At 41.9% G+C, this 24,498-nt stretch overlaps 2 protein-coding genes across 4 annotated transcripts; both read left to right on the top strand.

The window, feature by feature from the left end:
- Positions 1–35: 35 nt before the first annotated feature.
- ehmt2 (euchromatic histone-lysine N-methyltransferase 2) lies at positions 36–9,795 on the top strand. Of its 2 annotated transcripts, none has more exons than XM_035182436.2 (27): positions 36–113; positions 1,311–1,380; positions 1,537–1,656; positions 1,757–2,031; positions 2,303–2,381; positions 2,525–2,610; positions 2,715–2,855; positions 2,983–3,054; positions 3,258–3,474; positions 3,870–4,006; positions 4,641–4,784; positions 4,922–5,244; positions 5,340–5,573; positions 5,756–5,838; positions 5,925–6,031; positions 6,239–6,361; positions 6,455–6,556; positions 6,647–6,751; positions 6,948–7,102; positions 7,215–7,382; positions 7,494–7,638; positions 7,749–7,826; positions 8,018–8,133; positions 8,259–8,345; positions 8,427–8,505; positions 8,811–8,986; positions 9,089–9,795. In XM_035182436.2, the coding sequence occupies exons 1-27, from the start codon at positions 87–89 to the stop codon at positions 9,267–9,269; spliced, it is 3,630 nt and encodes a 1,209-aa protein (XP_035038327.1). In that variant the 5' UTR covers positions 36–86; the 3' UTR covers positions 9,270–9,795. The 2 variants fall into 2 exon arrangements, with proteins under 2 accessions (XP_035038327.1, XP_035038326.1); XM_035182435.2 differs by having other exon boundaries at positions 6,930–7,102.
- A 1,240-nt stretch (positions 9,796–11,035) lies between these two features.
- Positions 11,036–24,342, top strand: slc44a4 (solute carrier family 44 member 4). 2 transcript variants are annotated; one of them, XM_035182735.2, is made up of 23 exons: positions 11,036–11,242; positions 15,811–15,859; positions 16,084–16,157; positions 17,293–17,371; positions 17,492–17,591; positions 17,695–17,826; positions 18,374–18,434; positions 18,574–18,694; positions 18,800–18,805; positions 19,205–19,288; positions 19,463–19,575; positions 19,654–19,776; positions 20,288–20,387; positions 20,603–20,695; positions 20,819–20,921; positions 21,068–21,327; positions 21,799–21,893; positions 21,990–22,093; positions 22,299–22,372; positions 22,643–22,713; positions 22,963–23,057; positions 23,146–23,230; positions 23,750–24,342. In XM_035182735.2, the coding sequence occupies exons 1-23, from the start codon at positions 11,203–11,205 to the stop codon at positions 23,866–23,868; spliced, it is 2,181 nt and encodes a 726-aa protein (XP_035038626.1). In that variant the 5' UTR covers positions 11,036–11,202; the 3' UTR covers positions 23,869–24,342. The 2 variants fall into 2 exon arrangements, with proteins under 2 accessions (XP_035038626.1, XP_035038627.1); XM_035182736.2 differs by lacking the exon at positions 18,800–18,805.
- The last annotated feature ends 156 nt before the right edge of the window (positions 24,343–24,498 follow it).

The following is a 24,498-nucleotide window of genomic DNA, read 5'->3' as shown; positions in this document are numbered from 1 at the left end:
AGCTGACGGAGGGGGAGTGGGGAGGCGGGGCTTTTGGGACGGTGACGCGGGCACGTTATTTACGTCGTGAACGCTCGTCGGGAAACATGTCGGCATCCGAGACAACGACAAAGGTAGAAAACCCTCCCCGCAACACGCAACTGCGCGTTAACGACCCCGCGCCGCGTTCCGACACTTCGCACAGCAGCGGCGCACGTAGCGCGAGCCCCGCTAGCTAACCCGCGCGGTGCGACATCCTAGAAACACCCTCGTTTGTCGCCTGGGAGAGCTCTTTGTTGCTAGCTGTGCTAACACCAGCTAGCCGCATTAGCATCTAGCAGTTTTAAAATTGTTTTCTCCTCGTAGTTGGTGTCTTCGCTCGTTTGTCGCGATTCTTCTGAGGTTTACGTACACTGCTCCTCCGCCATCTTGTGTTGCATTGATCAGTAGTGAATCCGTTAAAGGGATTTTTTGTTTTAATGTGCGTTCATTGCGATTTATGAGCCAATTTGGTTTTCAGCATCCAGCAGGAACATCTGCTTTATGAAATACTTGGTAATTGCATGAGTGGATAATCAGATGGGTTTGAGGTTGAATAAGAGACACCGAACAGGAGTGTCACGCGTTAGGTGTCATGTTAATCTGGTTTGTTGTTGTTGAATTGTGTATTTCTCCTTGACAAGCCAGTGAGAAAACAGTAAATTAGCTATAACAGAGATTTTAGCTCAACATGATGTTTGTTATATATTGTATAGGTTTCCTATGAGTTGCATGTACTTCTTAAATAAAGTAAATCACAGTTCTGAAGTTTGTGTTTTGCACTGAAAACATTAAACATCTCTGACAGCAGCTCTATTAAAGGCTGAACGATATTATGGCCTAAAATGATATCAAGATACAACTTTTTATATCAGTCTCTATTTTGACAACTATCACAATAACTGTCACTTTTCATTTCTTTCCTGAATGAAGGTTGAGTTTTTAAACTCTGCTTTATGAGCAGAGAATGACAAACGCATGATAAACAGCAAAACATTTGATATATCTGAAGTTATACCTCCTCAAAGGGGTTGCACATTGCATAAGGATTGTATCTTTATATATATAAAACCAGTGTTATATTGCTATTGATCAAAATTATATTGAGATAATTGTTTATTTAGTTTTATAGCCCTAGCTAAACTGTCTCACATTCTTGTTTGCTTGAACTGCAGTACATTACATTACATATAATGTATTATATATATAAATATAAATATTCAGCTGTCTATATACTATCAGATAAAATTTATGCATATTTCCTGACATGTTTCCTGTTGTGTCTCCACCAGGAGCCTCCTGAAGGAAAGGACTCGGAAACGCCAGCAGAGTCGTTAGCTGGACCAAGTCAAGTCAAGGAAGGTACGTCAACATCTCATTGCATAAGGGTTAATACTAAATGTTTACAACATGTGCATTTCATGTAAACAGATTAAAATAATTGTATTGCTACTTTTGTTTTTGGTCCATGTCTGTGCTGGTTTTCAAAAGTCATGGAGAACTTTAAATGTTTCACAGATAATGCAGCCTCCACCACAGCTGCTGTCACAAAGAGGACAGAGCACATGGGTGGTATGTTGTCGACGATGTCATCGCAACCGTCGAGTAAGGACGCCTCCCTGAACAAACCTGCTGCTGGTGAGACTTCCCATTTAGCGTTTTATTGATGTTGCAGAAACTGTGGCTCTCTGAGTCACCTGATCTAATCTCATCAGCTATTTTTACCTCCATTCTTCAGGCCATGCAGCAAAGTCTCTTCCTTCAACGTCCTCCTCTGTGTTGTCCTCCTCTCCCTCTACGTCATCAGCGCTGTCCCCTGGCCGAGCAAAGATGAGCGTTTCTGGACCCGGTAGCAGTAAATCCGTCCTGCCACCTGCTCCCTCCTCCTCCTCTTCTTCCTCCTCCTCCTCCTCTTCCTCCTCTGCCACAGCCTCCTCGTCTCCCTCCATCTCCCCTGCCCCAACCAAGATCCACCGAGCCCGCAAGACCATGAACAGGCCACCACCAGTACAGGTTAGCCTCTTTCATCTCCAGCAACGAGCTAGCATTTCCATTGGACTGGGTATGATTATATTTGGTCATCTGTTTAGATTTTTCTTTTTGCCAACATCTGACATTGCATCACCCCAATGTCTTGATTCTTGAACCGAGTAAAACTCTTGAAGGTTTGTTGTTTTTAGAAAATCCTACAGTCACTCACAGAACACACAGTAAGGCAGTGGTTCAGGTTTTTCTTGGAACTTTTTCATTAACTTTTGAGTCGATTATTATTTTTATTCCACAGATAAGTCATGGTGAAACACCTGCTGCATCTGTTACACCTTCGGGATCCTCTACCTGCCTTCCCTCTGACTCTGAAATAGGTCAGTAGTTTTAAAATATTCATATAAACTAATATCTCCCCGTGTAAAATAACCCCATTGCTGTGAATTAAAATGAGTCAGAGTACCTTGTTTGTATTTAAACTCACACTGTCATGGTTCATGGTGCTTTGTCGTGTTTCCAGTCACTGCAAAAAGGAGAAAACTGGATCATTTATCGGAGAGCACCGCTGAGAAGTCTGAGAACATTCCTGAAAACACTCAAGCTGTGGTAAGAGGATGTTTTTGCAGGTGTATAACTTACACTCTATAAGATATGTTTTCGGTTGTTAATGTCGTCTTTTGCTGGTATATGTTCTTATTCCTTTAACCTAGGAGGAAACAACATTCCTTAAAAAGGTAGAGTCCATTGCCAAGAGTACACCGGTGAAGAGCAACGGCAGCGTGGAGAAGTCCGAGGAGGAAGCAGCCAAGAAGACGCAGATTTCCAGCCCGTCCACACGAGATTCAGAAAAGGTGTGAAACTTAATTTACCTATTGTCCCTTAAAACAGATAACACATTATCAACAAACGTGCCTGTTGTTTAGCATTATTTTGTATTTAAAAAAGTAATACTCATTATTAGATTTGTTTATTTTATAGTTTGAAGATGTTGGGGGAGAAGAAAGGCAGCATACTACAGACATAGAGGGGTCAGTGAACTTGTCAGATCATGTGAGTGATTCTATCTTTCTTACTACCATAATAATTACTTAGTTATCTGTTACTTAGTTTTTTTTTTACACATCACGCACTGTTTACCCCTGTAGATGTCACTCTCAACTACCTTTCTACTAGCCCATATCTTTATCATCTCACACTTGTTTAAAAATACATATCACATGCATATATTCACACACAGACGTCTTCCCTTGCAGAGTTCAGAGTCTGAAACACAGAGAGCTCTCCGGAGAAGAAATGAGAGCGAGGAGTCTTCTTGGCCACGGTCGGACAAGGACAAAGAGAGAAACAGTGCTGATGTGGACGTGGTGGAGACAGTGGGAGGTGCAGGAAGGGCTGCAGAGTACACAGAGGTTCCCTTGGGTGCTCTGGACATCGCTGCTGCCGACAGTCTGACTCTCTCCCCTCATCACGGTACGTTAATGATATAGTGTAAAAGAAAAGGACAATGAAAAGAGGGTTGATAGGACATTTCTATTTAGTTGAATTAGGGCGATTTTAGAACTTGAATGATTAGTTGATCAACAGAAGATGAATCTCTAACTTAGCAAATTATATATTGTTTCAGTTTCTTTCAGGAAAAAAAAGCCAAAAACTTTGATTTCAGCTTCTCAAATGTGCAGATTTGCTGCTTTTCCTTCTCATTTGTAACAGCGCCCTGGAGTTTAGCTTTGATTGTTGGTTTAAAGGAATACAATTTTTAAAGTTGATCAAATAAGAAAAGGCATTTGTTTATCTCATTCAGTCTTAAATCAACAGCTGCCCTAAGTAATTCCATGAGAGATGTAACTGTCCTGCTCCCTCTGCAGACGGCAGCGATGCAGGAGACACAGAGCGGCTGGAGGAGCTTCCTCTGTGCAGCTGCAGGATGGAGGCTCCCCGCGTCGACAGCACCAGCCACCGAGTCAGCAGACAGTGCAGGGCCACGGAGAGCCTCAACGGAGAGGTTTGTCCTCTTGTGTATTTGTATCTACTTTGTATGTAGCCTTCTGAATTAGGAAACATCACATACATCGTGTGTATTGATGGTTGTTTAAGGTAATCAAATGGTGAAGATTTAGGTTTGCATTGCAAAACAGCGCAACATGTTTTGTGCGTTCTTTCCTGTTGCCCTTGCAGGTTACTGTGCTTTCACTCTGTGCCCAGGTTATTCCAAACCAGCTCAATGAGGCTTAACTCTGGAGACTGTGCTGCTCCTCCATCATTTGAAGCCACTGTCTTGTTCTTGGGTTAGGGTTATTATTTTGCTGTAGGATGAACCAGTCTGTCCACCTTTGCTACTTTCACCATTCTGATGGAGATATACATTACTGATTACTGCAGTAAACTATTCTCCTAATAATACATCAGAGGGTCGAGTATCACAGTTTGTTCCAACACTGCCTTTGTACAGACAGAGGGGCTGTAAGTAATATCAAGCTTCAAAGCTTCATTTACTTCCATTGCTGCAGGAGAGCTGGGAGTGGTTAACCTTTCAGTGTTCTTCATCCCTGAAAGGTTTAGTCTCAAACTCTGTGTGATTCCTTTTATTTCCAATGTCCAACTGTGTAATATTTTCTCTCTTGTTCTCCGTTTGTCAGCTGAGGGCTTGTACCAGTCACACTATTAAAGGGGAGACCATGCGTCCATCCAGTCGAGTGCCCCTCATGGTGCTTTGTGACGTTCATCGTTCACACATGGTCAAACACCACTGCTGTCCTGGCTGTGGATACTTCTGCATAGCGGTGAGAGTTAAAACCACCTGCTGTCATTATCAAAAATACTCAGCGCCGTGTATCTATCCTTCTGTCATTGTCTCATCTATCCTACTTCATTCTCCTCAATATCCCACCTTCAAATCCCAAATCTTTCCCTCCTCCAGGGTACGTTTCTCGAGTGCTGCCCGGATCAGCGTATCGCTCACCGTTTCCACCGGGGTTGTGTGACGGTGCTGAGCGGCGGGCGCAGCAGGACAAACGGTGGCGGTATGCTCTTCTGTCCCCACTGCGGTGAAGACGCCTCAGAAGCCCAGGAGATCACCATCCCCTCCTTCAGCTCGTCCACTTCCTCTGCAACCACCGTCGTCACCATGTTGGCCTCGTCCACCACCACCCCGTCTCTGCCGCCGTCTGTCCCCATGGCACCCTCCCTCACAGCCTCCACAGGGGGGATGAAGGACGGGAAAATGCCAGAAAGACCTGTCAGGTAGGATTCAGTGACTCATGAGAGAATTATTGACTCCATTAAGCTGTATACATTTTAATTAGCTAAACTTCACCCTCATTCGTTGCCTCCTCTAGTGCTCGTATGCGTAGCAATGGTTTGGTAACGCTGGCAGTGGAGCAGCAGCAGCCTCCACAGCCTGTAGCCTCTGCAGCCACCGTGGCCACCGTCCCCCCAGCGGAGGAGGGAGTGGACAGCGTGGGGCCTTCTCTCTGTATGCCAAATGGGAAACCCATCAGCCCCAGTGCACTTCCACCTGGGCCCAGCAGGGCGGCGCTGCAGAAGGCCATCCTAACACAGGACACAGAGAGGTAGGAGTTCAGATTTTTACACTTTTCAGCCACAGTAGTTTAAGGGATTTAACATCAGACTAGTCCAACCAAATATTTCTGCTGTTTGCTTTAGCTCTTCCAACTGAAGGACATGTTTGGATCACAGGGAGGAGATCAGACTATTTCAAATCAAAATAAAAATGTTGTTTTTGATTTGCCAGGAGGAAGAAACTTCGGTTCCACCCTCGCCAGCTCTACCCCGCTGCCAAGCAAGGAGAGGTGCAGAGAGTTCTGCTGATGCTGAGTGAGTGCTGGTTTATGACCTGTACTTTTCATCTGCTTCGACACAACTGAATGTATCAAAGACAGTTTTTGTTATGTGTGTGTCAGTGGAGGGTATAGATCCAACGTACCAGCCTGACTCTCAGAACAGACGCTCTGCTCTACACGCTGCTGCTCAAAGAGGTCTGCTGGAAGTCTGCTACATGCTGGTGCAGGTGAGAAGTTCTGTGTATCATAAGAGTTGTCAGAAATTCTTTCATATTATTAGCCGTCATTATTTTTGTCACGAGGCTGCAAACAACATTTATTTGGTTTATTGAAAATCACTTTCTTAAGAGTCCAGGGTGAGATTCTTATTTTGTGTGACCATCACAATATCTCCAGTCTTGGATTGAAAATGACTTTTAATTTTGTCCTGACAGGCTGGAGCTCAGGTCGATGCCCAGGACAAAGACCTGAGGACTCCTCTTGTGGAAGCGATCATCAATAATCACATCGAAGTGGCTCGCTACCTGGTCCAGAACAGTGCCTGCGTCTATCACGTTGTGAGTGTCTGTTTAGTGCACAGGGAATAAAACAACATGAGTGTGAACTTGCAGAGACGTTTCAGTCTTTTGTTTACGTCATTAATTCATCAGGAGGAGGATGGATACACCGGCCTCCACCACGCAGCCAAACAGGGCAACCTAGAAATGGTCAGCATGCTGCTGGAGACGGGGCAGGTTGATGTGAATGCACAGGTAAAGGAAAAATGATTATCGGAGGCAGATCACACCGACTGATGAGAGGCAAGCGTTGCCTAATCTAGATTTCTTCTTTGTGGTTTTCAGGATAGCGGTGGGTGGACGCCGATCATTTGGGCTGCAGAGCACAAACATGTTGATGTGATCAAGGTGCTGCTCAACAGAGGAGCTGACGTCACCATCAATGATAAGGTAATATGATAGTCCACACTGGGCCTAGTAGACTAATATGAGCATGCCTGCTAATATACACTAACCAGCGAAAATCCTAAAGCTATGTAGACTGCAAGGGTGTCCCTGTTGTCTTGTAGTAATGGAGACAAAATTAATGTAGTTGTATGAAAATATTTCAGGTTATTACTTTAAACAGTCCCCGCTTTCCCTCCAGGAGCTGAACGTCTGTCTCCACTGGGCGGCGTACGCGGGGAACGTGGACATCGCGGAGCTGGTGTTGAACGCTGGTTGTTCCCTCGCGTCGGTTAACATGCACGGAGACACGCCGCTCCACATCGCCGCCAGAGAGGGATACTTAGAATGTGTCACGTGAGTCAATGTCAATCACAAGCTGTACAACTAATTCATGTCGCAGTTTTAATTATTTTTTACGCTCACTTCAGTGCCAAACTAATACGGTAATGTTTGTTTGTTTCTGCAGGTTGTTCCTCTCCAGAGGTGCAGATATCGACGTCATGAACAGGGAAGGAGACACCCCTCTCACCCTCGCACGGGTCGATACACCAGTGTGGGTCGCACTCCAGATCAACAGGAAGCTGCGGAGGGGAATAACCAATCGCATGCTCCGGACTGAAAGAATCATCTGCAGGTAGGCTGTGTTGTGTTTTCAATAATGGCATCGTCCTATGTAACCAGATTTGTTTCCTCTTCTTGTTTCTCTGATATTTTCTAATTGAACTCCTGTTTTCTTTTGTCCCAGCGATGTTGCCCAGGGCTACGAGAACGTACCGATTCCCTGTGTGAATGCAGTGGATGATGAGGGCTGTCCTTCAGACTACAAATATGTTTCCGAAAACTGTGAAACGTCAGCAATGAACATAGACCGCAACATTACACACTTACAGGTACAATCCAGATCTTGATTGGATCTCACGAACCTGTGTTTACACAAACAAGTGCCACTAAATCATCATCTGAAAATGAAATCTTGTTGATTTGATTATCTTTTCTTCAGCACTGTAGCTGCACAGACGACTGCTCTTCTAGTAACTGCCTTTGTGGACAGCTCAGCATCCGGTGCTGGTACGACAAGGTAAATGCAGATGTTGATTTACTTAGAAAACCTGTAGAAACAGCAGAGTAAAATATGAACGCATATCTCCAAGAAAATCTCTTACAGTTTGCAAATACATGTAATGAGGGTTTGGTTATAAAGTCTGATATCTGAGGGGCCTAAAAAGTGGAATTTATCTCAACTTGCTTTTTCCTTCTTTCTGTTCCCAGGACCAGCGGCTGCTCCAAGAGTTCAACAAAATCGAACCTCCTCTCATATTCGAATGCAACATGGCGTGTTCCTGTTATCGGACATGCAAGAACCGGGTGGTGCAGGCCGGCATCAAGTAAGCACATCTCATGTAACATAATGGTCATCAACCATGTGCCATGTAAGGTTAAGATATTCATGCTCTGTTGTTATTATCAGCAGCAGGTTTAGCTGTTTATTCTTCGCTTCTTTTTCCGTCAGAGTTCGTCTTCAGCTCTACAGGACAGAGAAGATGGGATGGGGGGTCCGAGCTCTGCAGGATATTCCCCAGGGAAGCTTCATCTGCGAGTAAGAAAAACAAATCCACAACAGGTTGCCTTTTTATATGGAAGGTCTGAGGTTAAAAGTTTCTGTCCTGTTTCCACACAGATACGTTGGGGAGCTGATCTCTGATGCAGAGGCAGACGTCAGAGAAGACGACTCCTACCTGTTCGACCTGGACAACAAGGTGATGACAGTGACAGAAACATCTGAGGTCGAGGAGTCAGCACATTTCCTGTATAACCAGTAATGAATAACCAAACCAGACCTGATCCTGTGGAGTAGACGAAAAGATTCTGTGTAAAACTGCTGAGTAGCAAACATTTTGTAGCTTACAGCAGACTTCAGTGTGTACGGTGGAGTCTCGATACTCAATTACCAGATGACATAAAATGCTTTTTTCCGATATGTTACTTTGACAGGACAGAGAAAGCCGACATCAGGATGTTTTGTCTGACAGGTTTCGCTTTTTTGCGTGTTTTTTGTGTGCAGGACGGGGAAGTGTATTGTATCGATGCCCGTTACTACGGCAACATCAGCCGCTTCATCAACCACCTGTGTGACCCCAACCTCATCCCAGTGCGTGTGTTCATGCTGCACCAGGACCTGAGATTCCCCCGCATCGCCTTCTTCAGCTCCAGAGACATTCTCAGCGGACAAGAGCTTGGGTGAGAAGTCGTGACATTTATGATCATTTCTTCGTTTACATCCTGCCATCTGCATATTCTTTTATTCTTCCTTAATTTGACTGCCCTTGTCTGTTTCATTAGGTTTGACTATGGAGATCGCTTCTGGGACATAAAGAGCAAGTACTTCACCTGTCAGTGTGGATCAGAGAAATGCAAACACTCGGCGGAGGCCATCGCCTTGGAGCAGAGTAGGCTGGCTCGGCTGGAGGCCTGCCCAGAATCGGCGGCTGACTGTGGGATGACCATACTGGGAAACTCTTAAAACACTCAACTACGGGGCCTTGGGATTAGCCTCTTCATTTTTTTCTTCCGCACATTGGCAGTGAAAAAACAACATTATGTTTTTTTCACGTTTAAAATTCTGTATTTGATGCATGGTGCTGTTTTTTTCGACTCGTGATATTTTGGTGAGGACATGCGCCTTAACATTTTTAACGTTGTGTGTTTTATGTCTGAACAAAACAAGGAGGTCTTGTGATTCTGTACGTACAGTATTTTTTACTGTATCTCACTCTGAACATTTGCCTTGACACATGAAGTTTGTGCATTAGGAATCCGCCATCACATAACATGTATTTTCTGTTGTGCCAACGAACACACACTTTTCTTGCCACAGTACAGTAATGAGTCGGCCTCCAGCTCGTACTGGACTCAATGAGGACCTGAGAGATGGTGTTGTTTTGGATGACTGTGTTAGCTATATTTTCTTTATTTTTATACATTTGTTCTTTTGTCACATCTAGTGTAATAAATTAGCTCATGAGTTGATCTTTGGGCTCGTGTAAGAAGTGACAGTTCTTCTTTCCTTAAACACAGCTGCAATACAATTTCAATGGTATATAAAGTTTCTCCTTATGCTGTGTAATTTTTTTAGTTTATATATCATCAGGGTTTAAAAGATATGTCGACTGTTACCTGCTGGTGTTATTATATGATCCCATAATAATAATGGTGTTATTATATGATGCCAACAACAGGGGGCGTGTAAAGGCCACAATCAAAGCAAGAGGAGAGGGAAGATGCACTGGCCTCAGTCAGAGATCAAAGTAAAAGGAAGAGGTCTCACTCTGCTAGTGTTTCTATCAGACTGGATATAAAGATGGACGACAAGACAGCTCCCCAAAAGTGAAGCCAAAACGTCTCGATCGTCCTGAATTTTCTTCAGGATTAATAAAGTTCTATTTCATCTTATAATAGGCTGTGTTAAAAACTGTTTGGGTATGAAGCCTACATTTTTCATATTAAAAAGACTAGGCTAAAAGAGACAAAGAGATAAAAATATATGATAGAACTATATAGATAGGTTGAAGGAGTAAAATAAAACGATAAAACGGATAGAAATATGTAAAATAATGAACAGAAAATAGAATAAAGTACAGTGATGATATGACCTTAGAATTAAGAAAAAGCCATTTGTGAGTATTTTTATTCTCTTAATAGGAGGCAAATTCTGGATCTAATAACTGCCATATACAACATTCACAAATGCCTATAGTGTTACTTCATTTGCAACGAACGTTACTGCACCTTTGAATGTATATAGTTTTACTTTTTTATTGAATTTGACTTCTTTATAGTAAGTTGCACTGTTGAGCTGAGTGGTTCCTTCTTGTCCAACACCTTTTCATTATACTTATGACCCTGTGTTCACTTGCATGTGACAAATAAATCCAAACTTGAGTATATATATAAGTATAAATAGTATTTCAAGACTTCAAGACTTTATTTGTCATGTGCAATTACTGTACATACAGCAGTTGCTGGCAATGGAATCCTTGGGTCACAGGCTTCCTCTCACCATGCTCCAAAATATTTAGAAAGCAAAAAAAAAAGGAGAAAATATAAGTAACACTGTTGGTGGTAGTGCAAGTATTGCAAGGTAGTATTTATAGTAGACCTCAGTATTTTGGGGGGTAAAAACATCGACATTTCATCCACGAGTGACTCCTCTCGCCGGGAGACGATCTCTCCGACGCCGCGCGCTGGTTCAGGTGCGCGTTCCCTCGGCAGGTGTAGGTGCGCGGGTGACGTCACTGCCTAGTAACGCGCGTCGGGGGGAGCGCAAAAGATTTTTCCTCCTCCCTTAGTTACGATGTTCGCTCGGATCGTCGCGTCGCATCGGGAGTTCGCTGCGGTCTGAGGTGTGAGGAGCGACGTGTGGTCCGTGGAGCTGACGGAGAACAGGTGGAGTCAACATGGGCAAAAAACAGGAGCAGAGCCCGGAGTCAGAATACGGTGAGTTCTCCCCGTGTGACTCGGTAAGTTACCGTTAAGTTACCGGACGTTGGAAACAAACAACACAACACAACTAACTCACAACTAAACCTCTGTCATGTTCCACTTTTGAGTGTTTTCAGACGAACTGTGTGATGTTTGTGTTGATGTTTGAGTCGCATGTTTGATTTAAAGTATTCTTTAATTTCACTGTCATCGCTACATTAGCCCACATTTAATTAAATTTAATGCTAAGTCATATGAACTTTATTTAAACACGGTTACAAAGTGCGTCCAATGGCAAATAATGAATAAACTAAAATAAAAGATATTCAATTCAATTCAATTTTAAACGCCAAGTCATAACATATTAACGTCGTTTTTTATTATTATTTCATTTATAAAGAAACCCAACAGTTTCCACAATTCATATAATAACCATGTTATTGAAATCTACAGTGTTTACGTCACTGGTTTTATGTATGTATTTTTATTTTATTTTTTACGTCGCAGAGACACAAAAATGACAATAACCGCAAATAAAAATGGGCGTAGTAGGAAATAGTAGATTAAGAACGAATCACTGGCCTCAGGTACAAAGTCCAGTATCTTCATCATCCATTAGTTTTTCCATTTTTCTCGTATTTAAAGGTTCAGTGTGTAGAATTTAGTGACATCTAGAGGTAGAGTTGCGTCTTGCAGCTGAACACCCCTCACCTCTAAATTAACATCAGACAATGACAGTGACAGAAGATGGTAAAGATTGATATTTGCTTATTTTCACATTGGTTTTTATCATTTTCAGTCATTTCGTTTTTGGTTTTCAGCTTCTTAAATATGAATAATTCTGGTCTCCACTGTCAGGTTTGGGTTTTGGTCTATTTATCAGAGAGTTGAAGATGTCACCTTGGCCTTTGGCGTTTTTCACTATTTTCTGACGTGATAAAACAAATATTGGTTGCAACTTGTTAAATTCCTTTGAGTCTTTCATATTCTGCAGAGTTAATGTCATAAATGACCTTCACGGTTTCCCACAGTCGAGGTTCTTGGACAATCATGAAGCTGTAACCATAGAATTTATTTTTTTATTGTTTGATGAATCAGTACTGAGTAGTGTCTTATTACTTTTCTATAATCAATCAATCAGTACATACAATGTAAGAAAAGCCTGCAGGAAAACTTCTTGTATTTTTTGTTTTGTACATAACTTTAATGATTATCTGAATAGTTGCTGATTGATTTTGTGTAAATCAATTATTCACCTCTTGTATTGCCTCAGAATCCCTGAGGCTTTGAATGGTTGCTGCTGTGATATACACAGATTACTACTTGTTTCACGCGTGCTGATATAAGTACAAGTTTCCCGCTGCGATAGAGAACCCCAGTAACATGTGGAACAGATCACTTCTCCTGTGAGGAGACACTCACAGGAGTCACGTAGTTCCGTGACTGGTGCTGCTGATGATGCTGAGACGTTTCAGATGCTCCTGTGAAGATTTTGTGTCGTGTGTTCAGCAGATCCCTGTTTACTCTCTGCGCTGTTTTTGTATCGATGAAGTCTATTGACTGTCTGGGAGGTTTCACAAGGCTACAGATAACAAACCCTCCCTGGGAGTAAATATCAAGTCGGATTTCACGTCTCCTCAAATAACTTCTGAAAACTCCTGAGAAATAAGGCGACGACAAGTGTCAGAGCGGACTGTTTGCTAATCGTGGCCAAACCGTGACAACTAAACCTCTGTTCTTCTTGTACGTAAATCCCCCTTCTCCTTTATCGCATCACCATGTTTTCTAATTAGGAATCTGCTTCCTCTCTACCAGCCTTCATGAGGAAGTAGAAATTCTTTTGACTAGAGACAAGGCTTTGATGCCGCGTGTTTGGAACAGTTACACATTTCAAACCCGCTGTTTATCCTGTTTCGTTAGTTAGTGTCGACACTGAGCATCAGGAAACGAGTGAGGTTTGGGTTTGTTGCAGCAAATCATTGACCAGAGAATTTGGTAAAAAGCTGCTTGAGGCATCAGGGGACGAGTCCGATGTTTAAAACACAGGCTTGTTAATAAAGCTAACGTATAAAGCATGAGAACTGGTGGACACTTTACTGAATACATGAACAGACACTACTTCTACTTAGAGATGAATCAGTTAATGTTTGTCGAGCAGTTTTGACAAACTTTTCCTGGTTGTTGCTTTTTCTTTCCGTCACATACGCTTATAAACTAAATATTTTGGTTTAGGAGATTTTGAAAACACCGTCTTGAGAATGAAATGGTCATAGTAAAATCATAGTAAAATGTTTGATTGTAGTTGCAGCTCCGTGTTATCTGAATGTTTACAGTGATAAGAAATCCTTTCAGCTGCTGTCAGGCCTGTTAACAGGACATGTTGAACACAAAACGTAGTCAGGAGTCACGGAACAGCTTCAGGAGTCAGATCACTCACGCCTCTAAATGAATGTGCCCCTGACCCTCATATAATTTAAACGACTGTCTGACTGGCTTTGTTGGTCAGTACTCATTAACTAGGTTGTCATTTCTTTTTACAGACGTATGGGAAAGGGTGTGGTTTGTCCATAAACCTCAAAGTCTGTACAGTATTCGATCACTTATCTTTTCGGTCAAGTGACCTGTTCCTCTGCTTTTTGTCACAAATGTTTGTTTGTGTTGCTTGACTCGGACAGAAGAAAACCTGTTCCCTCTCCTGTGTCCCTCCTCTGTAGCCAAGGTCACCCGATGACCCTCACCCCCGCTGTCATGTAGGAGTTTTTTGCAAATCCCAGTTATAAAAGCAAACCTTTGTGGGGTTCAAGGTTTAAAGTGTTGTGACAACTTTTGATGAGAGCATAAAAACAGAGAAGTCCTTTATGTGTCCTGCACAGTGAGGCATTTTTTTACAGCGGTATCCTAGCAGAGCTGAAATCCGACACTCGTGGCATGACATGTCTGGTCTTTTTTTTTATTTTTTATAATTCCTACTTCCTTGTGCCTCTGTCCACTGGCTCCTCCTCTCCTCCAAATTAACAATATTATCCACACATCCATTTCTCCTACTGCACCACTGCTCCATGTAAGCAGAGTCTGGTTTGATCTGTGTCTTAGTTTTTTTTGGTGCCACGTTTGTTTACCAGCCTGCATGTGGGACCATGTGAGTCTAAGGAATAGACACCGACTCTCTGCATCCTGTTTGTATCCTGATGTGAGAGTCTGCTCGCAGTGTTGACACAGCTTCCATTTGCTCTTATTCAAATGTCAGCCAGTCCAGATAACTCCGCTTCCAGCCTCAGTGAGAAATGATTATAGTTGGTGAGCCGCCTGGATAAATGTGCATTCCTGTGAACCAATCAAATGAACGGAGCACGTTCCAAATATGAAACACATATTCTTTTCCTCTCGTCATACTGAAGAGCCAATGTAAATGTGTTGCTGTACAATTAAACATAAATGAGAAACAGTATTCATAGACTTTAACACCTCTAGAAGTACAGTAAAACACATTTTACGTTACAATGATTTGACAAATTCAAACCAAAAGTGTTCATCAAAACGTCTGTGGATGTAAATCTGAATTGTCAGATTTCTGTTTGATGTGATTGGTTCTGCTGTGTTCTTCCTGTCTGTCGGGATAATGCACTGGAGGCTGGTTGAGCCTCAAAGATCCGACAGCAGGAATGCTCTCAGTTGAGAATCTCTTCTAACAAGGTTTTCTTATTGACACACAGTTTTTCCAATTCGTGTCGCTCCCTCGTCTAAAAGCAATACTTTGAATTCAAATTTCATTCAAATATCACCGAGCTCCCAGTGAAATCCTGCTCCTCCACTCGCATCCTCTGTACCTTCATCACTCAGAGAACGCACATCTCCACCACAGCCACTTAATCACCACATTGCACATGTATCGAGGTCAGATACATCGGGATCACTATGCAAATCGGCACCTGATTAAACCTGTTCTTAGGTGTGAGCAAATGACACAGGCCGGATCTCTTCCTTATTCTTCAGCCCATTCCCCGCCCTTCCACCAAGTTTCAAGAAAATTGGAGCAGCTTGGTGTGTCACTGGATTTCATTGTTTGTTCTTTCTGGTTTCTTGAAACTCTCTGTTCCAGGAAACAATAAGGAGTCATTTATTTTCTGTAATCTATCCGCCTCTGACATGCTTATTATATTGTAAAGCTCCAACCCATAAAAACATACATGACTCCTTCTCTAGTCTCTAAAAATGTCTTGTAATTCAATCGCACTGTTCATTAACCCAAAGAAGATTCTTTATTGCTTAGAAACCGCAACAACCTGTCTTTGTTGACAGATGTTTCACATAGTTCTTTTTTATACAAAATTAAAAGGAGTCCCTGGTTTCCTAAAGTTTATAATTTTTTATTTAATACCACTACCATATCTACCCCCTTTTCTTGAGGTGAAATTTCAGGAAAGCAAAGCCAGGTGATTAACTTATGTGTCCCTGACAATATAAAAAAACAAACAAGCAAGTTACCTATTTATGACGCACCACTAGTCAGTCAAGGTCACAGTATAGTTGAGATTAAAAGACTTTTATGAGACTGAATAAAGTTTTTTCTTTTCTTTCCCCAGGAGAACAAGCTCAGTTTGACCCGGGCTTCAATGGACCCATTAAGAAAAGGTGAGCGTGCCTCATTGGCCACTCGCCCAAATCAAGCCCAAATCCTTCTGGCTGGAGGGTTTCTGATGCACTTGTTTCTGTCTTTGAGTTTCCACAGCTTGACATTGTGTTTGCTAAATCTCTGTTGACTGATGGAATCACGTTTGTCGCCCCCGAGGCAAACCTCAATTCAAAGCTCAGGCGGCTCACTGACACCTGCTGCTGTCTCTGTTTCTCTCCATCAGAGGGTGCACGGACATCATCTGCTGTGTCCTGTTCATGGTCGTCCTCCTCGGCTACGTAGTGGTCGGGATATTAGGTAAGGTACTCATGCTCAGTATTTAGGGAAACAAGGTTAGTTGTTTCCCAATCAGGTTGCTCCATTAAAACCTCAGACAATAACTGTTTGTCTTTCTTTGACCTCACACTGTGGCCTGGTTGACACTCCCACCGGATACTTGTCACCCTCTTTCTCTTTCTCGCAATTTACTTATGTGTCAATCTTACATAAATTAAAGATTTCAAACACCATTCATATTTCTACATTGGTTCTTTCACTGCATAACTAGCCTTCACTGCTGTGTGTTGTGTACACACAGCTGATTTGCCGGGAAGCTCTTTATTGCCTTGTTATCAAACTCATTCCAACACTCGGAGCACTGGCTCTTATCTCGGGTCAACAGATGGCTGATAGGCGAGGCAGTAATGTGTGTCAGTGGCAGAGTAACAATCAGCTATTTCCTCTTGTGGAGGTTGATCAAAACCACCGGTCGGCTGAGGTGGATAAGTTGAGGTTGAGTGGAGGAATCTACTGGTCGTTGCTGATACTTAAGGATCTGGATTTATTCCTCATCAGCAGATGTTATAAATAAATGTGTCTGTTACACGAGGAAATAGTTAAGAAACAAAACATACTGTGTTATATCACTTTAATGTGACAGAGGCTTGTGTCCACTGCAGAGAGCAACAGGTGTGTGTAAACCAAACTGCTTAGAAACAAGAGAGGTGTCACTTTTTTTGCCCTCTTGTGGCCAGACTGAGTTTTTTATAATTTTACACTGTGAATTGTCAGTGTTGCATCAAATTGTGTGAACAGAATAGTTATTAATTATATTTAAACTGCAAATATTTTAATGGCATACTTTATTTTGACAAAAGTTAACAAACATTTGCCAACAATTTGCCAACCAATGGAAGTCATACTGTTTAGATTTTTCGTTAATATGTTGATAAAGTTTGATACAAATATCTGAATAATATTAAGAAAAGAAAATAAAGTGATATTTTAAAAACTGGTACATGGAATTAAAACTAAATGCAAGTAGACAAACATGTATTTGTATTTCAGCCACAGTACAGTGAGAGGTTCCCAGAATTGAATTGTTTTACGTCATTGACTTTTGTTGTTCGCTTCTTATCACGGTTTTCACGTGTTTGTCTTTTGTCTTTATCAGCTTGGCTCTATGGCGATCCCAGGCACGTTCTTTATCCCAGAAACTCCACAGGGTGGTTCTGTGGCATCGGGCCAAATAAGTAATTAAATCCCGCTCTTACCTTTTCATATGATTTTAGTTTTTTTTACATATATTAGATGGAATAAATATGCCTATGTCTGGATTATAAAATCAAACTAACTCTGTGTTCCCCCTTTAGAGACAAACCCAACGTGTTCTACTTTAACATCCTCAGTTGTGCCACGTCTGTCAATGTCATGGCAGCTTCTCTTCAGGGTTTCCAGTGTCCGACCACACAGGTAGAGGAAGCTGCTGGATTTTCAAGTTTTAAATGATATTGAACAATTTACTGGTCTCTCCCAGTGTGGCAGACATTATCTTTTTTTTTGTCATTGCACATAGGTTTGTGTGGAGAAATGTCCATCTACCTTCTGGGCTCTGGAGATAAAGTATTATCTTCCAGGTCAAACAGCAGCAAAGGCCTTTAATGAGAGCGTCTGTGTGCCATCTTTAGATCTGGCAAATACTGACCTGGTGAGTCCCATTCTGCTGCCATTTGCAGTACCTGTCTCTGAAAGTCTTTAAAGCAACACTGTGTAACTCTTACTGAGTAACAGCGCCCTCTGCTGCCTCATGTGTTGATTTAGTCTGATTTAATCTGTGGTTTTCATGTAGAGAAAAGCCTGTGAATGTGTTGACAGCTGCTCTGACTGCAAAGTCCCACTCACTGAACTCAAACACAACTGAACGGTGGATATTACCCATGATCCCCGGCTTCCTGAATCAGAAGAGCTGCTGCTGTAATAAATCCACCAAAATCCTGCTTAAAATTCTTAATATTTAAAAGTTTCCTTCTAAATATTGGAGATAAACGCTGGTTTTTAATGACTTCTAAGTCTTTTTAACTGAGCCACTGTTCAGTGTTACTCCTGAACTTGCTGGACTAGATTCTGCTGCGACCATCAGACAGTTACACAAATCTCACAGGAGATTGTACCCACTCACAAAAATGTTATATAGATGTTTTTTGTTCCTGAAATAAAAGCTGATTATTTAACATGATAATTTAACATTTTTACAGAGCGTTCAAGACATCGTGGACAAGGAGCTGTGTCCGTACTTCTACATGCCTACGACCTCTGGTGATTGCATCTGCTCACACACACTAAAACAAAATCATTTTTGATTTTAGTCTATTAACTGCTGCTAAACATGAGGTCTAATGATGAATCGTAATTATAACCACTGATTTAAGTTTTTGATTGTTTTCTCCGCTGTTAGTTCTGGGAAGATGTTTGCCTGATATCACCAAACTGGCCGATATCCCAGCGGAATTTTCGAATATTCCAGGTTTGCCCTCCTCAGTTAACGACACTATCAACCTCATCAAGAACGGCACTGGGTAAGATGCAGCAGATCCAGACCTCTTCATATTCAATAAAAAATAACTTCTGCACTTCAATAACTCACATAAATAACCCTGTTACTTTCTTCTCCTCATCACCAGCTCATGGTGGGTAGCTTTGTGAGTTTTTGTGATTCCCTGTAGTGTAGCCGGCATTTTCTTAGGACTTGCCGTGTTAGAATAGTTGTGGTAATAGTAGTAGTACTAGTAGTAGTAGTAGTAGTACATTGTATTTTGGCTGATAACATGGAGGAGGTGGGGTTTGTGACCTATAACTGCATCCAGCCACCAGGGGGTGATCGAGACACTTTGGCTTCACTATTGGGGAGCCGTCATTTCGGCCATCTTCATATACACTCTCTGCTTTTAACATTTTAAAAGTATTGGAGTGTTTTTCTTTGTATTTGAAAACACTTGTTTCCTCACTGGGTTAGTTTCTGTAGCTTTTCACTGTTTGAATGGAAAACCGTCACAGTCAAAGCTCACTTCGGCTTTTTGTCTCATCAGGGACATTGTGAACGGCTTCAACGCCCGAGAAGTCGGTGTCCGGATCTTTGAGGACTTTGCGTCCTCGTGGCCGTGGATCCTCATGTGAGTTGCCTTTCAGAACTGCACCTCACACTGCCCCCTGCTGACAAACACACAAATAGAACTTAGAAAAGGGTCATAGATTATTTGTCCTGTCTTGTTGTGTATCTTTGCATAACTTGTCCATCCCCCTCTTGTCCACCTTCTTGTCTTCCTTCTCCTACTCTCTCCTCTCAGTGGTCTGCTCATAGCCATGGTGGTCAGTCTGCTGTTTCTGCTGCTGCTGAGATTCACTGCTCCCGTTATGGTGTGGGTGCTCATCGTAGGAGTCCTGGCAGCTGGAGCTTATGGTAAACTTCTCCACCGGAGAACTTTTAACTGTTTCCCACATTCGAACCTTTGTAGAAGCCTGAGTCTTTGTCTTGTAGGGATTTGGCACTGCTACTGGGAGTATGATAACTACAAGAAAAACTCCGCCACCATCAGCGACATCGGTTTCACCACCAACTTCAACGTTTACCTACAAGTCCAAGAAACCTGGCTGGCATTCTGTGAGTTCAAAATGCTTTCAATACAATTTGACTTAAAATTAGTGGCGTTTATGTTTTACATGAAAACAAAAACAGACCCCTACAAAAAAAACGAAACATACCAGTATACTAGATGGTTATTGGTGAGGTAGACTGTGTGCGATGTTATGATCAAGTATCATTTACTCAGGATTCAGGAAAATACATGTACATGGAGGAGGTGAGTCAAGTTGCATGTGGTGTTTACATCTCTACTGTGTATGTAGTTCATGTTGGAGCTTTTCATATTTTTATAGTTATGTTTAGGGCAGCAGATGTTAGTTTTAATTCTTTTGAATAAGAGATAAATGACAGTATACAAAAAAATGCATTAGAACAAAGATGCTGTGCTTTTGAGTTTTTTTCCACAGTTGGACTGCATGTGAGTTTGGTGCGTGGTTAAATAGGACATTCTCCTCCTCCTCCTCCTCCTCCTCCTCCTCCTCCTCCTCCTCCTCTTCCTCCTCCTCCTCCTCTTCCTCTTCCTCCTCAGTGATAATCCTATCTGTGATGGAGGCGATCATCCTCTTGACGCTCATCTTCCTGCGAAACAGAATCCGCATAGCCATCGCCCTCATCCAGGAGTCCAGCAAGTGAGTGAAACTGTATCTGTTAAATGAATATGTACTTCAGAACTCAAGCTCTTAATCTTGATCTTGAATATGTACTTCATCGTTAAAATTAAAGTGTTTTTTTTGTTATATTAAGAAGAACCAACAATCATTGCCACTTATTTATTATTTGTCATTATTATTTGTATCTTGAAGATGATATATGACGTCATGCTGTGTGTGTTCATATTTCCCAGGGCGATCAGTCACATGATGTCCACTCTGCTGTACCCTCTGGTCACCTTTGTCCTCCTGATGGTGTGTGTTACTTACTGGGGCTCCACTGCTTTGTATCCTTTAGTGTGTGTGTGTGTGTGTGTATATATTTGTGTACAGACTGTTGATAAAACACCATTCAATCGCCTCAATAATGAAAAGGATCAGTTCTTCCCTTTACAAACTAATGTATGTAGATATTTGGCCACGTCAGGAAGTCCCATCTACAGAGTGGTGGCTCTCAACTCCTCAATGAGTGAATGTAAGAGTGTAAATGGCACAGAGGACTGTGACCCTCAGGTGAGACCACAGGACATGAGACAAAGTGATAATATCTAGATTTTCCTCACATGAAAAACTGATTTATAGCTGTGAAAATGTGTGTGTGTCCAATCAGCTTAGCTAAGGAGTTCTGAGTTGTTCACTTTTCCATCTCCTGCCCTCAGAACTTCACCTCGTCAGATTACCCAGGCTGCCCCTCAGCCAGCTGCATCTTCATCAAATACAACGACGAGGGTCTCTTGCAGAGGAACCTCTTCAATCTGCAGATCTACAACGCGGTGGCTTTCCTCTGGTGTGTGAACTTCGTCATTGCCCTGGGGCAGTGCACGCTGGCTGGGGCCTTCGCCTCCTACTACTGGGCCTTCAGTAAACCAGACGATATCCCCATGTTCCCTGTGTGCGGCGGCTTTATTCGCTCCCTCAGGTAGGTTCACGTGCTGCCGACACATCAGATACATCCACGTGATGATAAATGTGTCAGTCTCATAAAGTCAAGGCCATTTTCAGATCTGCCTTGTCCAATGACTTGATTATAGTGCATCCCACAAAAGGTAAATACAGACAATATAAACTGTTTTGATCATTTCTGCATTTGGACTTTAATGATATTAACTTCTTTGATAATGTTTGTGTTTCAACACCTGTAGCTATTTAAATGTTTCACCCAAAAGACATGAGCTCTTTTCCAATTCCAGTACAGAATAAATGTACAGGACGTGATGGCTGACTGCAGTTCCCTCTCTATCTACTAGGGGGCACTCTAGACCTGCAGTTTACAGTTTACACAACAGTTTGGGATCCAGACTCACTGACTGAAATCTATGGGATTCTGTATCAAAGTAATTTTTCCATTCTTCTGTAAGTTAAGTTGTCGTATTACTTTTTTATATGTCAGGTACCATGTTGGCTCTTTGGCATTCGGAGCATTGATCCTGACCCTGGTGCAGGTAGTGAGGATGCTTCTGGAATATATTGACCACAAAACAAAAGGTAAAGCTGACGGACCTCGTTTTAATGAACCAATGTTTGAAGTCAACTGGTAATCAAATGAATTACAGCAAACATGACGACACCCTTCTCCTCCAGGTGCCCAGAATCCATTCGCACGTTTCATATTGTGCTGCATGAAGTGTTGCTTCTGGTGTCTGGAGAAGTGCATCAAGTTCCTCAACAGGAACGCTTACATCATGGTGAACACACTCATATTGTTACTCTCTAAATGTTTTAAGTAATTTGACAAACAAAAAACATGCTCCTCTATAACTTAAGTCTGACTTTCTCTCCTGTAAAAAAACAACAACAACACAAATGCACATTCTACTGTAACTGTATATATTCGTATATAATGCAATGTATATTATTTGAGTCATGTAGATTGTTTCCTTTTCTCGACAGATCGCCATTTATGGGAAAAACTTCTGTGTTTCTGCCAAAAACGCTTTCATGCTGCTCTTGAGGAACATAATAAGGTTTGTGCTTCCTCTCTCTGTGTCAGGACTCGTCCATAACATGAAGATATACTCAGTGGTCAGTTCATGTAAAAGTAAAACTGTCTAGTGCCAAATTACACTAACTAATATATCGTGGGAAACACTTCTCAGTCCAACACAGAACAATTTAACAGCACCACAAACTTCCTCCTTCAAAATAATCGTGCAAAATCTCTCTCAAACAGTTTAAATAAAAATAGAACTGCCATATAGAAGTGTTTGACCGAGTCTGATTATGTGTCATCTCAGGGTCGTGGTGCTCGATAAGGTGACGGACGTGCTGTTGTTCTTCGGGAAGCTCCTGGTGGTTGGAGGCGTGGGTAAGGATGACAACAGGATGTTAAAAAAACTACAGAGAAGCATGTGTAGCGATTTAGAAGATATTCTTTGAGTCGTTTTCGCCTGAATAAACAGGATAGTAAGAATAAAATAGGGGGAGAGGGGGGAAATATGCAGTAAAGGCCCAGGTCAGAATCCAAAGTGCGGCTGCTGCAGGAAGACTCAAGCCTTAAAGGAAAGAATAACTGAAACAGAAATAACACGTCTCCTTCTCCTTTTCTTTTTTCCAGGAGTTCTGTCTTTCTTTTTCTTCTCTGGACGGATTCTGCTCCCGGGCGACACCTTCCGCTCTGAAACCCTCAACTACTACTGGATGCCGATTATTGTGAGTGAAATTCAGATTCGTCAGACGAAACTGAAAGTTGCTTTGACTCACACGTTGGTTTGTTTCACCCTGTCGTGTTTCCTTTCAGACCGTGGTGTTCGGTAGCTACTTCATCGCCCATGGATTCTTCAGTGTGTACAACATGGCTGTTGACACACTCTTCCTCTGCTTCTGTGAGTTTAATAAAAACCTAAATGTTCACATTTTAAATATTAAAGAGGAAAAAGTAAATATACAAATAATCTTTAGTAAACAACATTTTAAAAGGCTCATTTATGCTGCTGCTGATACGTCCATTTCATACAATGTAGCCGTCACTGACCACAAACTTCCACTAGAGGGCTGATTGTGAAGAGAGACTCAAAAGAGGCCATGTTGTAAACTTTAGTTATTGGTCTGTGAGGCCATTAAACTGAATGACAATCGTGTCCTTTGTCCGTGTCTGTCCCCTGATTTCCGGTGCTACTGCTCTATTCCGTGTTTTTTCCGTAAGCTTTCAGAAGACGTGCACAAATCCAGACAAAATGAAGAATAAGGACAGGAGGCTCAGTCTGTCCGTATACGCATCAGACGTTGAGCATAAATGAGCCTTAACGTGACAATGTCAAGCTAATAGACGAGACACTCATAATAATTCTCCAAGAAACTAAATGTCACGGTCTGTTTCATCTTTCAACTTGTCCCCCTCACAGTGGAGGACCTGGAGCGTCACGACGGATCTCTACAGAAGCCGTACTTCATGTCCAAAAACCTCATGAAAATCCTCAACAAATCCAACAAGGAACCGAAGAGAGCTAAAGGAAAAGAGTGAAGATGTTTTCCTCCTCTTCGCCCTCAAGAAACCACATCAACACTGAGTCACAGATCAGTTCAAGATCTTTACATTTGTAACTTTAGTTTTAACTCGTAGATCTGATCTCCTGATTTTGCACTTTTTAATTCAGCATATGAATGTTTAATTTTACATTTTATATTTCTTAAGCAGTTCATGATTTGGTTCATTATTTTGAACATAACTTGATTCTGTTCATAGTTCTGTGGAAATGTTAGACCGAGTGGTGACGCATCTGTTGATCCAGTTCAACAGCTTTGATTGTTCGTTTTAGTCTTTTACTGAGGACTCTTAACATGTGAAAAGTTCAGATAAAACTTTATAGAAATATTGTTTCACGTTTATATATTTTTAAGTATTTGTAATTTGTAAAAAGAGTTGTTGTATAAGCACAAACGTTTTTGTTAACATGTTCTATTGTTAATATTAAAATATATTGTAATACATTTGTAACCTTTGCACGTCACGTCGGCGCTTTTTCACTCGGGCCTGGAGTTGCACTCTGGGTAATGTAGGCACCAGGTTTTGACACAGAATGTGTTTCACTGCATTGATTTTTCAATTCTTTAACTGTCCATGATATCAACAGTGTGGAAATGTGACGATAAA

This window comes from Hippoglossus stenolepis, chromosome 17, assembly GCF_022539355.2.
Source record: "Hippoglossus stenolepis isolate QCI-W04-F060 chromosome 17, HSTE1.2, whole genome shotgun sequence".
Classification (NCBI taxonomy): Eukaryota; Metazoa; Chordata; class Actinopteri; order Pleuronectiformes; family Pleuronectidae; genus Hippoglossus; species Hippoglossus stenolepis.
This window is presented reverse-complemented; position numbering and strand designations above follow the sequence as displayed.

Excerpts from the sequence above, each read along its gene's own strand:
- ehmt2 (XM_035182435.2), top strand. The coding sequence starts at position 87 with ATGTCGGCATCCGAGACAACGACAAAG. Across the intron at positions 7,103-7,214 it reads GGATACTTAGAATGTGTCAC|GTTGTTCCTCTCCAGAGGTG; the intron begins GTGAGTCAATGT and ends TTGTTTCTGCAG. Across the intron at positions 7,383-7,493 it reads ACTGAAAGAATCATCTGCAG|CGATGTTGCCCAGGGCTACG; the intron begins GTAGGCTGTGTT and ends CTTTTGTCCCAG.
- slc44a4 (XM_035182735.2), top strand. The coding sequence starts at position 11,203 with ATGGGCAAAAAACAGGAGCAGAGCCCGGAGTCAGAATACG. Across the intron at positions 17,827-18,373 it reads ATCTGGCAAATACTGACCTG|AGCGTTCAAGACATCGTGGA; the intron begins GTGAGTCCCATT and ends ACATTTTTACAG. Across the intron at positions 22,373-22,642 it reads CTCTTGAGGAACATAATAAG|GGTCGTGGTGCTCGATAAGG; the intron begins GTTTGTGCTTCC and ends GTGTCATCTCAG.